General features: G+C 41.4%; 1 protein-coding gene across 4 annotated transcripts in view; it reads right to left on the bottom strand.

Moving 5' to 3' along the window:
* spock1 (SPARC (osteonectin), cwcv and kazal like domains proteoglycan 1) overlaps positions 1–15607 on the bottom strand; it is a 198143-nt gene that overhangs the window by 92552 nt on the left and 89984 nt on the right. For all 4 annotated transcript variants that reach the window (XM_023842811.2, XM_023842813.2, XM_072717473.1 and 1 more), the window contains one exon: positions 13905–13953. In XM_023842811.2, coding sequence (XP_023698579.1) covers positions 13905–13953 — 49 coding nt within the window. The remainder of the gene's footprint in view (positions 1–13904; positions 13954–15607) is intronic.

Below are 15607 nucleotides of genomic sequence, written 5' to 3'. Positions count from 1 at the left end.
CAGTAATACAAAAAATGACTAGTCAGATCAGGCCTCCTTCTTCCATTGCTCTGTGGTCCAGTTCTGATGCTGACGTGCTCATTGTAGGCGCTTTCAGTGGTGGACAGGGGTCAGCATGGCCGTTCAGACTAGTCTGCAGCAACGCAGCCCCATGCAGAGCAAACTGTGATGCACTGTTGGATCTGACATTTTTCTGTCATCAACTTTTGGTAGGTACTGACCACTGCATACCGGGAACACCCCGCAAGACCTGCCATTCTGGAGATGCTCTGATCCAGCTGTCTAGCCATCACAATTTGGCCCTTGTCAAAGTCACTCAGATCCTACCGCTTGCCCATTTGTCCTGCTTCCAACACATTAACTTCAAGAACTGACCTCCGGGGAATTTGTACTGTCCTCTGTACTTGTGTTCTTAGCATTGGAACTTGTCATTGGCAATGGAAGATGATGTAAAACGGGTACACGGGAACACAAGTACGGTCAAGTGTGCACATTGAGATTCACACAATATTATGGCTGATCGGTGTATACATATACATGGATACATCAAGAATCAGCACCCATCCCGGGGTGGTCCGGCTTGTAGCTACCAGAGATCCAGAACCTTTCTCCGCGACCCTAAGTAGGATAACTGGCCAGAAGAAGGACCGATACGCAGAGAGAAAAACTTAAAAAAAGAAAAATGATTGTACCAGCCCTAAATCTCTGGGGAAAAAATACACGCATAAATACACACACACGCAGAAGAAAAACAGAGATGTACAAGAAAAAAGCTTACGCTAATAATTTTGTATGTAAACATATTGAAAGACAAACTATGCGGCTTTGCTTTCTGCTGGCCGTTTGTGTATCCAAAGGATAGACATGGTGGTTCTAACAGAAGGAGAGGCAGCTGGTTCTGCTTCCTATGCTATTTTGTCTTCATCGGGCACACAGAAATGTACAAACAGACAAACACGCATCAGAGTTAGAGTAGGTATTGGTATGTCACTGCAGGCCTGGGCACTCTGGACAACCGCATTAATCAGCTTTAATTAGCTGCTTTGTTTTCGTTGCTCATTTGAATAACGGCACTCAGCACTCAGGCTCCTGAGGATACGGCGCTGCAGCTATTTGCTGACTGCTTCACTGACCAGCTGGACCGAGTTGACAGGAATTGACAGGATTATTTCGGAATACTGCTGGCATCCCGTCCATTGTGTACCCCAAAGCCTTGTGCCCTTCGCTGCCTGGGATTGGCGCCAAAGCACTCCCTGCCATCTTGACCGGGATATGGATCAAGGATTTTTTTTTCCTTTTTGCCATTGTGCAGGTGTGGTTATACTGGAAGAACAAGTGAACAGCCGCTTCCGTTGACACACGAAATAAGCGGCTGGAAGATGGATGGATGAACAGATGGGGGATGGAAGTTAAAATTCCACGTGCTAGGAATGCGGCGGACTAGAGGCGGAGCAAAGAGCTTCAGAGAAAAGGCAGCAACGTGAGGGAACAGTCGGGTATCTGGAGTGGACTTCGGAGGACTGGAGGTGATGGAGTTTGTGAATTATTTTCATGCAACAGAGACATTCTAACACCCACTGGGAACAGAGGACCAACAGCAATGAAATGTCAAATAACTCAAAAAGACACCAGGAACCCCTCCGTTTCAGAGTTGACAACATTAAAAATCCCATGTCCCAAATCTCTACACAGCCTCTCTTCTGAAATCCCTTCTCAGGTATTATTATGTGGCCGTAATTGTCAGGGATCTTGTTGGAACACGCGTGAGGTGAGCTCACTTTCCAGCAAATCTGCCACCCGCCCCTGTGAGTCTGTGTCCACGCTTACACTTACGGGCACCGTGCAGAGACAGACGCTCGCTCAAGTTTAACATCTTCCCGTAAATCCCTCGTCTGCATTTCCCCCCTCCCCTGTGACATGCAGAAACTCACGGAAGTGGCTGTGGGAGAAATCCTGTGGTGCAACAGAGAGAGTGTTTTCTACTCTGTAAAGGAACAGAATGAAGCCAAAGTAATTTCCTGTGGTGCACTGCCACGTATTGGGGAGCAGGTAAAGTAATTAGGACTCATTCAGCAAAGACACATTCTTCTGAGTCGCCTTGGACAGATAGACACCATTCCTTAAATTCCCACAGACTAAAAGCAATTGCGGCTGCCTGTGATTTAATTTAATTAACTGCCGTCTTTAAAATAAATTCTGCAGATGACTACCCACGTCAGAGACAGAATAAGGATTTAATTTGCTCTACAGGCGAAAACATGAGCTAATGCCTTTTGTTCTGTTCGGAGAGACAGCAGTTTTTGTTGTGTAACTACAAACATATAATCAATTCTCCATGTAAATTAGCAAATGCATTTTACAATGCTTTCATGCATTTTTATTTGTTTTTCCATTGCAGACGTTTGTGAAAATCTCATTTGAACTGGATGTAATTTGTCTAATTTAATCTGAGGAGAATGCCATGGTCAGGGCAGACTTTCCTGGGATTCATAGACAGATGGCACAGGGTTGCCAACTTCGGTCAGCTGGCTGGCATGAGATTTTCAATTCGAGACAAGTCTGCACTCACGTTTACATGTGTTTATATGGTAACCCTATTCACTAGTAACTTAGACCGGATTGGGAGTATCTGCATGAAGAGTAGAAATCACAACACGCTCATTTTGGTTTTCCTTTTCCCCCTTGAATATTAAAGTTTGGTTTACATTTTCACAGTGGAGAAGGCAACATTACTTGTCTCTACCTAGAACCCTTCAACCCCTGATGTTGAGAAAAAAATGTTGTCCCCTAAGAAAACCTTCGGTTCCCTGCAAAAACACCATCTCATGGTTCAGTTCCTGCATGCACAGCCCCCTCGGGGGGGGGGGGGGGGGTAGCTGGATTGATGTGGTTGGAAGGTGGATGGATTGATGTTGGTGAGGTGTTCTATGGAGTCACCATTACGATCATGGAGGTATTGCCTATATTATGTGGCAAGAGTCAAAGAAGGTGAAGTAAAGAGAAACCCTCCATGATCGTAATGGTGACTCCATAGAACACCTCACCAACATCAATCCATCCACCTTCCAACCACATATCCAGTAAATGGAGGAGGGAACGCGGAGGTTCAGACAGAACAGACCACCAGACAGGAAAACACCCTGAGTACAGACCACCAGACATGAAAACACCCTGAGTACAGACCACCAGACATGAAAAAACCCTGAGTACAGACCACCAGACTGGAAAACACCGTGAGTACAGACCACCAGACAGGAAAACACCCTGAGTACAGACCACCAGACATGAAAACATCCTGAGTACAGACCACCAGACAGGAAAACACCCTGAGTACAGACCACCAGACATGAAAACATCCTGAGTACAGACCACCAGACAGGAAAACACCCTGGAGAAGAGGCTAGCATCAGAGGTCATGCACAAAACATGGGCTTTTTAGAGAGATTGATGCACCTAACTGTGCGCTTTCGGACTGCAGAGTGGACATACGTGACAGAGGGAGAACATGCAAACTCCACACTTTTGCATAGCAAAGCAACATTCCTGGACACAGGGGTCCACAGAGGGATGCACTGGATACCTCAGCTTGCTCACATGCTTTGTTTTGGAAGTGCAGATTCTAAGGCATATAATGAAAACTGATGTCAATTAGAAATCTAGTCCGAATATCTACAGCACAGCTGTATCAATTCAAGGCCTCAAGTCCTGCTCAAATATACAATGTGCAAAGAAACCAGGCAAAAACGAATAAAGCCCTTACAAATCAATACACACACCATGCCTCTATTACTGCATATCACTGTAATATTCTTTCATGTTTTCATGTTCTTTCTAATCATTAACTTCAGTTACCAAGTCTCAGATGGTTTTACAGTGCAAAATAAATACTGACGTATTGGAAAAAAAAACATTCTGAGTGTATTCTGAGTTAAATTGATCTAAATTGTATCCAATCAGATCTCCCTTGAAGCGTATCAAATAGTTTCATGTTAAACCGTATCTTTTTTCCCCCCCTTATCTTACACCACGTATCTAGATGTGTATCATTTCATCTGAGAGGGAGAGGTACACAACCCTACTAATTTTCACAAAATCGATTCCTTTGCTGTAAATATGAGTGACCGAGGTTGCAAGGTCAAGAGAAAGTGTCTACTGGTGAAATTGCAGGCATTAAACGTAAAAGAAAAGCTTTAACACTCAAAGAAAAGCTTGATCTTATAAAACGATTTGAGCACGTTTTGAGAGGTCTGCCCCTAAACCTTCTTTATCCATCAGCCTCATCATTTTCATTGTATGATTCTGCACACAAAGACTTACAGGATGGTATCAGTCACCTTATAGCAGATATTCCTGAACTGATTTATGGGTTTCCAGATTTTAAATAAATATATTTATAAATATATAAAATTCGTATACTGATCAAAACATTAATATAGAGACATTATAAAATGCTGGGATTTTAACCAGTCTAATGCATATAATGTTTATTTATAATAAAAGAGGGTGGGATGAAAGTGGAGATGTCATTAATTTGGATGGTTTGAATATATTGATTGTTTCAGCATGATCTTACATTTTAGAAGCAGAAGGGTGATCTGTCCATGTCACTGTGAAACTGCTCTCTTGATTGAGTTTGTCATTCAATTACCTCCAGGTCATCAAAATTGATATTAATATCATTATGTAAACCTGGGTGTGGGTGGTCTGGTGCCAATGTCTCTTTATCAGAAGAATGAGAAGAGACAGCTTAACTGAGCAACCTGCAGGCACAGGAAGGACTGGTGCAGGTGTCCCCACATGAGATGTTAAGTTGTTTCTGGAGATACTGAAAGAACGCACAGTTCCTGGCAGGTGCTTCGGGGAAGGTGTGAAATAGTAAATGGCGGATTTCTGTACCTGTGCGCATGCGTGTGTGTGCACTTTGGATTCCTTAGTGGACAATCAGCTCTGTTAACATTGTATCATGCCGCCCCTTTAACCCAAAGACCAAACCCATAAGCCCCAGTCTGCACGAATAAAAGTGCTGGATACAAATGTTCTCAGAACACAGGCACAAAAACTCCATCCATATGCACGCACTCAGAAGCCAACATCCCTCATGAGGCAGAGTAGAAGAACAGTGAAGGAACTTGGGTTGCAGCTATTTTAAGTGATTTGTCATGCCTGTCAGATACAAGAGCTTATAGCGATTTCAACAAGAGAAATCCAGGGCTAGGGCTGTTTGGAGGTCAAAGGTCAAAGGTCAGATATATAGCCTTTGTCTTTGCTAATGAATGCTTTTAGCTCATTCCAGTGCACTCAGTGACAACTGTACATTTTAGGATCATCATCATAAAATTATCATTCGAACACATTAACTCCAGCTCAGCCACGGAGATAAAACTTCTATGGCAAAGTTAACTAGCTGTCTACACCTCCGTTACTGAGGCCTAATCTTGTCAGAAGGGAAAATCCGGCGAATCTGCCAGATGCCGTTGCTGTCAGAAGATGGTAAATGGCTTCTTCGACCTAATCGGCACTTCACACTTACAGCCAAGGTAAGGCGTGCCTGCTGGAAGCCATCCTGGGCCTGATCACGCAACCTGGGACTTTTCACGTCTTTAGAGATCAAGCCCTCCCCAATATCTGTATAAGCAGGGGTACAGCTGTGGAGCTGAATATTAAATAAGGCCTGTGCTTGCTCGCCCACCCCCCAATCTCTCTCTCTCTCTTTCTCTCCCTGTCTTGGTCTCTCTCGCTCTCTCTCTCTCTCTGTCCCTACTTCTGTCTGTCTGTCTGTCTCTCTCTCTCTCTCTCTCTCTCTCTCAATTAGCCTATCCACAGGAGGAGGAAAGGGAAGAAAAGAATGAAGAGTTACTGAGAAGGCGTGCATGAGTAGGGAGGTAGAGAAGAGACCAAAGGAGCCGTAGGTTGACTGCAAAGTGATTTTTTTTTCTTTAAACCTCAAAGAAAGAGATACCACATTCTTCACCATATTATTTGCTTTTTATAATCCCAAAACATCTGTCCCTCAGTGCAAACCAACAGCAGAGAATGGCCTGAATAATTCAATCACCTTTGACCCAAGGAACTGAAAAGTACAGTGTGCAGTGAATAAATAAAATTTCCCTGTAACCTGGAGTTTTTGTTTCAAAGGATTATAATAGAGCAGGTAAATGCAGGTCACACTCGGGCATATCCGCACGACCCAACAGACTTACTAACATTACAAACCACCAGTGGTGGAGGAAGTACTTAAGTTTAGTACTTAAGTAAAAGTACAACTACCCTGCAAAATATATACTTAAGTAAAAGTATAATTACTATATCAACATCTTACTTAAGTAAAAGTCCTAAGTACATACTTTTAAATTTACTTTAAAGTATTTTTTTAAGTAAAAGTACACAATCGGTTGTCTCAATGTCTGGGCTGTTCAATTGTAATAATCACAAACAATTTCTATTGTGTACTGGAAAGGGGAGTTGTGCAAGCTCTCTGCAATACTGACACAATGTAAAAATCTGGTTATTTACTTATTATTACTCATTAAATAATAATTAAGCTAAGCCAATTATGACATACAATTTATTTTATTTTTACTATACTATTAAGAGCAGTAAAAAAAAAAAAGATATTGACGAAAAACAACTGTTATAGTGCAAAATTGTTCACAATCGAATCAAACCTAGATATAGTTTTAACTGCATGCTTACTTGCGAATGTCAACTAAATACCCAGTGTTGAATGGTAAAGAAGCTAGGGGCCGTATAAAAAGTTTGAACATTTTTTCATCGAGTCAAAACAAACATCTATTTTAGCCAACTACGAATGTACAGATATAGCAGTAGTTTGCTCATCTCCAAAAATGTAACGTACTAGCAAGCTATCGTCCCTGCTGTGCTAATAACCAGCTAATGAAGTTGCCCTGTTAGGGTACCACTAACTTACGTCAAACAAATATTATACTGGTGTGATATTTTTGTTATGTTGACATCCGTTTTTCTATAACAGTCATAGCACCATGTCATAGCAAGTTAGTAACTTAAATATTAATAACTAGCATTGCATGTCTTACCTCTATATGTTTCTTCAAATTTGAAGGGGAGTTTTTAAACGCCAACAGTTCTTTGCGTTGAGGTAGGCACTTGACACATTGAAAACGCCAGGAGTCATTCTTTGAACCTTTAAATTCAAATAACTTGTTTAAATAAGGCCAGGGGTTTCTCTCAGAATCAGAGCTGCAGGGCACAGGCTTAAGCTCAGTCGACGTTGTTGGCTCTTCGTCCATGTTTGATATTTGGTGTCCTTTTCTTCGATTTACATCAGTTCCGCTTGTGTTGTTTCAAAACGCGCGCTCACTATTTTCGGCGTGAGTTCTTTGACCAATCAGATCTCTGATCTGTTTCAACGTGCACTGGCCAGCAACGCCAAAACGTCAGTCGACCAAAAATTTTTTATGCAAGATTCGGAAGGATGTAACGACACGCATTTTAATAATGTAGTGGAGTACAAAGTACAGATAATTGCTGAAAAATCTACTTGAGTAAAAGTATAAGTATGCATTATTTTTTTTACTTAAGTAAAGTATAGATACGTAAAAATTTACTTAAGTACAGTAACGAAGTACAAATACTTCGTTACATTCCACCACTGCAAACCACACTCAAGCACACTTTTGTATCAGGCAAATATTTTTCTTTACTCTGAGAACCATACTAAGATACTCTTCCGAATGATGAATTCAAGAAAAATTGCATATCAGACTTGAGTGCACCACTGGTTTATCGAGTAGTACAAAGGCATGAGACTATTAACCTGCAAGGTTTTAGCACTGTGAAAGTGTTGGGCTTGAGGACGTCACATATGTGTGTGACTAAAGGAGATCAGGATTTTTGGCTCGACGAGAGGACTGTTAGATTGTTGAGGTTAAAACTTGCAAAAGAAAAAATCCATGGTCTGGAGTTGAACACTGTGTGTAAAACTGCCAAAAAAAGTACAGCACTGTGCAAAAGGAAATGTTTAAAGCTATTTATCTGGGTAGTAAGTGTATATTTGTTTAGAAAAAATATATACGATTAGCATATACAGGTATGCGAATGAACAGTAAGTATATAAGAAGTAATAAGAATTTATTTGGTTTTCCAAAAAAGTTGCTGATATCTTGTTGGATGCCTAGAACTTCGGTTCTTAAACCTCTCTCCAACTCACTTAACTTAATTAGTTAAACAACTTGATAAGGTATTGATTAGCCAAATAGGGCACACTAGTGGGTGAACCACCAAAGCACAGTTATATTGGATTGTTACTGCAAACACTTGGGTGACCTTCAGAGAGGTCTTAAAATGGCTAAGCTAACACACTTTGACAGGCATGATATCGTAGTTTAACACCAACATTGAAGATCATTTAAATATAATTTTCTTTGGCAGCCTAAGACTTTTGCACAGTACTGCATATATCAGGGTTATTAAAGTGATTTGACATGAAGGCTTGCAGGACCAATAGACTAGGGGCTTAAATGTTGTAAGGCTACAATGTTAGATTGTTGGACCACGAGACATTTGTGCATGGGGCCATAAACTGCACAGCTACATTTTTAGGCTATAGGACTATAGTTGTGAAGGGTCATTTTAAATGATGCTGGGTCATACTTAGAATGCTGGACTGTAAACTTGTATTCAACTAGCCAATCGCCTCAAGGCAATGGAAACAACGCCCTGAACTTAATACTCAATGTACCCAGTCAAGGCAAGGCAACAATATGTCTGTTGCTCAGCCACATTTGTGCGTCGACAGATTTCTGCACCAGCAAATACTGTGGTGAAGAATATGATCATTATGTGGGTTAAGTTACCAGTTTGGGCTCTAGGTGGGAACTAGTCATTTACAGCAAAAAGGCTATTTGAATATATCCATAAAAATTAATGGAACCACTTGGAGAGGATCCAAGTATCAGAAATTCACACATATAACCTGTTAATTTCCAGTCTAATTTGAATTCCATGACATATTGTCCTAATTACATAAAAACCAACCTTAATATATTTTTCATAGAATAGTAAATTTTCCCTTGTATTTACATTATGCAATACTGCACTTTTACCCGAGCAAAATCTCTACATCATTACCCTATTTGCACAGGTTAAAGGCATCGCTTAAGCAATATTTCATTCTTTATTCCTTTTCTTAAGGGTTATTTTAATCTTTATTCTCCAGAATTTTACTGGTTTTATTTAAAGGGAAAGGGTTCAATCATGACTCCAGCCAATAATATAGCAGGAATGAATGACCAGGAGGTGAACAGAATGTGAAACATGAAATAGGCAGGTGGTAGCAGCAGAATACAGCTTAAAGGATGTTGCTGCACAAAATGTCAAAACGAGCTTGTATAAGGTACTCAATAGCTGCAATGTATTGTGTGATCATTCAGGAAAATCCAGAGAGCACGTCTAAAACTGAGTCTTTCTAAGAGTTAAAAAAAAACAAACAATTTGAACCTGAGCTTCATAAGCATGTGTGATATATCGCAGTCATGTCGTGTCGCTGCGTTTGGCATCAGCTGGAGTACCGGCAGCCAAGAGGACAGAGCGATCACAGCCCAGAACGCCTGCCTGTCTGGCTCCCGGGATGTGAGCAGGGATCGCTGCAGGGATCCCGCTGGAATCGGAATTACACACCTGGTACTTCCCGGCACTCACTCACTGACACCTTTTTCCATTTAAAATTCCACTCGTTACAAATAATAACTAAAAAGAAAGCTAGAACTGACGGGTTCGGCATCCTGCTCCTCTAGGTGGCAGGCTGACGTTGGGCCACAAAAGTGGCCAAAGAATTACTTTTTCACTTTGGATAATTCACTAATGTCACGTCCTGCTCCGTCCGATCCTCATGTGTGCCACGCCCACCTCGTTACCCAGTGTTTATTCCCGATTGTATTCACCTGTTGCCTGTTCTGTTCACCGTATCCTGTCCATATTAGTCCGCGTCTCCCACTATCTCCCAGATCGGTCATTAATGTTGTCTGACGTAGTGCCTGGTCCTGCCCCTGTCTGCCCGTCTGTGTGCAATAAACCCCGTTTGCCTGTCGGTCCGGCTCAGCTTGGCTGCTTTCCTGCTCGCCTAAACCGCGTCCATGACAACTAAACATACCAGTTTTTTTTTTTTTTTAAATAAACATTAAGCCTCAATTGAAACTATTACATGGACAGTTTCATATAGAATAAATAAAAGTCAGATGAACAAAAGAGACAGAAACACAGGTGAGAGAAAGAATGAGTGACAGTCAGTGAATATGGGGAATAACTGGATGACATAGTGACACAAATAGGAGAATTAATGGGTAACAGAGTAACTCATTGTCAGTCCCATCTATTCCTCATTCTGTCTCTCCCCCCTCCTCCTCTGTCTCGTCCCACCTTCCTAAGGGCCATTGATCTGTTGATCCAGCAGAGAAGGTCAGATCAATATGTAGAAATGGAGCCCCTCAAGTTGGGTGATGCAGCTCTGTTGCCTTTTCCCTTCAGCCATCTGAGAGGTAAAATGGATGTTGACACAGTGGGGGGGGGGGGCTGGGAAAACTACAAAGGGAACCGCATGTACAATCATAATCACTGGCATGAAATAAGCACCATTCAAAGCCCGTCTGAATACTTAGGGGACACAATTTCTGTTTTTTTCCCCCCGTTCTATGACGTCTGTGGCGATCTGCTCGGCAGTACAGGCAACTCAGGCTACTGTACTGACATCTCCATGTAAATGCTATCAGACATATGGTCAAACATACTGCCTGGCATCTAGACCAATACACAGCCTCACAAATAACCTGACATTCTGCCTGATGCATGGTGCAACAAATCACATTAATTTAATTTAGCATACATCCAGGTACAAAGACACTGCATGTCATATTCTCTGACATACAGTCTAATGGACTCTGCTAGACTCTAATAAACCATTCTATCAGGTTACCAAAAAAGCTGCAAAACTCATAAGGGTTCAGAATATGTATCCATTCATTTTCCATAACCAGTTATTCCATGCAAGGCCATGATGAGTCTCAAGTCTATCTCAGGATGCAAAAGGCTGTTTCCTCCATTGCTGAATTCTTAAACAGATTACATATTCAACAAAGCAGTCGAAAATGTCTTTTCTAACCATTTCGCCACATCAGTCAATATTTTTTGTTCTTTTTTTTTTTGTTCTTTCAGCTGAAGATTCATTCAGGTACCACCATAACTACCACAGTTCCCACAGAGCTCAGGAATGACAATGATGTTTGGTATTGTGAAACAGGAATTGCTAGCAGAAATATATCTGTTGTTAACTGCTTACTAACCAAGCATACTATTCAGATACTTAGAGCCTAGAAAAATAATAAATGATCTGGTTTATTCAATTTCTGTTCTCATACTTATTTAGAGGTGACCGCTTGTCCTGCCAATCTGTCGTGTCCAATTAAGGTATGAATTTCCTAGGTCTCTCAGGATTGGGGATGCATATGGCCAGGTCTGTAAGCATCTGATGAACAAACACAAAGCCAGAATAACACAATTATTTCCTTTTTGATTAGAGAAAATAATAAAAGCAGGAACAAAGCAGAAAATGTGCTGATTTTGTTAATCAACACATTTACCATATTCACTTGAATTTAGTTGTTCTGTTTTGATGTTTATGTAAGAGTCACATCATTCTAAATACCAAATGATCAGCTCTCAGGTAATATTCCCCCATTCAGAGCAGGCCGTGAAGCAGGGGACACCAAGCATCGCGTGACAGGAGACTGAAGATTCCTTTTCAGTGCCAAACAGGAACAGCAAGTCATTGTTTTTTCTTTCAGTTACACAAATCTAACAAATTTTAACCTTAGTTCTTTTTATTCTCTCTGTTGCCTTTTATTCGGTCTTTTGTATAATGTTATTTGTCATGTTAATGTATCACAATGGCTTTCAACCCTATTGGCAATAACATAGCATCAGTCTTTAGTTATGTTTGTTTCAGTTTTTAATGATTTAAGAGTTTAGAACCCATCAATGCTGGCTGTCTATGAGTTGTACACAAACATATTAGCCAGAGATCTGAAGTGAATGGAACAGAAGAAAACTTTTGAGATTGGCTGAACACTTCTAGCCTTGGCACAAAAAATACCTTGGACCCAGTCATGAACGGAGAGCTACAGAACCTCAGTGACCTTATTCTGCTCAAGGAGAAAGCAACAAACAAGGACGACCATAATCGATACACAGTAGTGCCATCAAGGTTATCTCTGACCCTCCACACTGCAATACATCATTTCCATTTACATTTTCAATATGTATTGCTGATTCTTTGATTAAAAGACACTTTAAATTGTACCCAATTTTACAGCTAGATATTTTCGTGTAGCCATTGAAATTAAGAACTATTCAGCACTTTTACAACCAGCCAGAGGACATGAATCAGAATGCAACTCTGTATCCTTACTGAGCACCACTATAGGTAATGTAGTGGTTTATGAACAGTCAGTGATTATAGATAGCATATTATGTACTGTAACAATTCTAACAGTTCCTTGCCAGTCATTGGTTGATTTCAACATACCACATCTCCATGGTGACAATTACCAGAGAAGGAGATCATAGCTTGCATTGTTGTGTTCTGCTGCAGTGTCACAGAAAAACCTTAGGGAGGTAGAAACTTCTTCCTGAGTACTTTATGCATATTTCATTACAGTATACATAATACTTAACAACATCAGTACACAAAAGACATGATTTATCTTTCTATAATTAATCGTTAAAGAGCAGAGGTTTTCATCCTGACAGCACTTTTTAAAACTGTCACGGTGCAAAAAAAAAAAACAGTAGAACCTGGGAACAATAGTGCTCTCTAAGCTAATGTAGTGCACAAAAAAGAAATCAATCAGCTATTTGTGCTTGTCATTAATATATCTACTGTGTTACACACACTGCAGTCTCAGTCGCTCACCCATTGTATTAGACACACTGAAGTCTCAGTCGCTCACCCATTGTATTAGACACACTGAAGTCTTAGTCGCTCACCCATTATATTACACACACTGCAGTTGCAGTCACTCACCCACTGTATTACACACACTGTAGTCTTAGTCACTCACCCATTATATTACACACACTGCAGTTGCAGTCACTCACCCACTGTATTACACACACTGTAGTCTTAGTCACTCACCCATTATATTACACACACTGCAGTTGCAGTCACTCACCCACTGTATCACACACACTGCCATTTTATTCACTTGCCCACTGTCACCTACTTACTGTATCGCACATTGCAGTGCCAGTCACTCACCCACTGTATCACTCACAGGAATCTCAGTCATCAACTTACTGTATCACACACAGCAGTACCGGTCACTCACCCACTGTATGACATGCACTGCAGTTTTAGTCAGTTTTACCCACTATATCATACACACTGCAGTTACAGTCGCTCACCCACTGTATCACACACACTGCCATTTTATTCACTTGCCCATTGTCACCTACTTACTGTATCACACACTGCAGTACCAGTCACTCACCCACTATATGACATGCACTGCAGTTTCAGTCGCTCACTCATTGTCTCACACACACTGCAGTTTCAGTCGCTGACCCACTGTATCATACACACTGCAGTTTCAGTCACAAATCACATTGTTTTTACTGCATTGGAGTTTCACCTATCTGTTGTATTATACACACTGCGGTTTCAATCACTTACCCTTTGTATCACAAACACAGTTTTCAGCCATAGCACCCGAAAGCACCTACAAGTGAATTTCCCTGTCCTGGCAAAAGGGTTGCTAAGTTACACAATATTTTCCCCCAGGTGTGTATCTCTGCACTCATAAAGAGATGCCTCCCCAACACTCCAGAAATGGGTAGTTTAGTAGCTGACTGAAAATATTACTTTACTGGCTTACCTTGGTCCAGGGGTTTGCTTGCAGGACTCCATGTCCTGAAGTAGTCATCCTGCAAGAGGAGACAAAAAAGTATAAAGCCACCAATTCAGCACCACGCTCCTAAAACAGACGCAACAACTGCCATGGGTCCGTAAACAACTAGTCACAAAAATAATGTGCAATCTTAAAACCAATCAAAAAAGTTGATTATTCGCTGAAATGTCAAGGAACAAATTGTCTCTATGTGCACATGTTCTCAATATACGCAAATAATCCCATATCCCCCGAGTAACAAGGAAATGATGTGGGGGGCAGTCAGGTGAAAATACACTCAGGGGGATGGGGTGCAGTTTTGGCAGGTGGAGAAAGAGGAGGAGAGCAAGGAAGTAGAGTGAGAAAGAAAAGAAAGGGAGAGGGGGAGAGTGAGCAGAAAATGAGGCTTCCAAACCCAGTCTATTTCAATCCGCCATCCAAAAGGCCAGTGACTCAGGGAAAAAGCGGAGTAGCCCAAACACTGGGCAGCCTGTACCGTGGCACACATTCCAACTATTCGCTGGACACATCTGATGCAAAAGGCAGAGAATCATAAGAATTCCCTTGAAAAACACCCCACCCCCCCGCCAGCCAGCCAGCCAGCCCCAAACTCTGAGCGATCAGAGCAGGCCGTTCAGATAGGACTGCTGGCGGCCTTAGAAAGAAAAAAAAATCTGGATCCAGTGGCTTCATAGCACAGATTATCTCCATGTCACAGATGTGGGTTTTGTCCAATTGGACGACACTGACTCATTACCTGGAAGCGTTTTGTACGGACGTGGCCTTCAGTTTGGACCATTCAATCAGCCGTGTGGCACAGCGTGCCGCTAATTGAGCATGTAAGCCCGTGCTTAAGTTAAACGATTGTTAGTTGCCTTGCCTGGGTTCCTTTTTTTTTACGAGTAAGCTATAAGTAATGAGGCAAAATGTATTGTAATCCAGTAACAAAAGGCTGGGAATCACCGATTCTGCTCAGATTTAATTAGCTCCCGTGTCGCATGCAGCGGGGAATCCGACTCAAAGGCATGTATCCCGAAAAGCACAAAAAGGGGGAGAATCATCCATCCTGAAAGCATGGAGGGGGAGGCTTGTACACTGCAAAACCAGAGAGGAGACGACAGACAGATTTCAAGCGTGGGGGAGGGGGGGGCGGGGATAATCCATATGTTCTGAACCAACATAACGGTGCGAGAGCGTATCCTGATTTTATTCACCTCCAAATATTTTACCTCAAAGCGGCAGTTAATAAAGGTTAATTAAAACGCAACACATTACATTTTAAAATATTATTGTCCATTATGCTGGAAACCCAGGAGAAGGAATTTACGCCAAATGGTTTTTGGCCGTTATAATTATTAAAACAGCACAAAGTGATTGCTACTTGTGCAGTAATATTCTACGGCTTGTAGAAACCTCCAAAAAGGTTAATATTCATTGAATTTTCTGATATGAGAGCCCTAACAGCCAGATGTATACACTCTGAATGAATGGTCAAGTACTTAAAAGATTTAACCGGCGAAGTAGTTTATCATTTCATTTTAAAATGTGTTTGTTTTACACACAAGTACGCAACTCTTAAACTGCAAATTTACATGGCCTGGAAGGGACGCCAGCTGATTGCAGTTGCACACACATACACACACAATCATACTCTATGGACAATTTAGGAACCAACATTATTTATCTCTGAT

This window comes from Paramormyrops kingsleyae, chromosome 10, assembly GCF_048594095.1.
Source record: "Paramormyrops kingsleyae isolate MSU_618 chromosome 10, PKINGS_0.4, whole genome shotgun sequence".
NCBI classification, from domain to species: Eukaryota; Metazoa; Chordata; class Actinopteri; order Osteoglossiformes; family Mormyridae; genus Paramormyrops; species Paramormyrops kingsleyae.
This window is presented reverse-complemented; position numbering and strand designations above follow the sequence as displayed.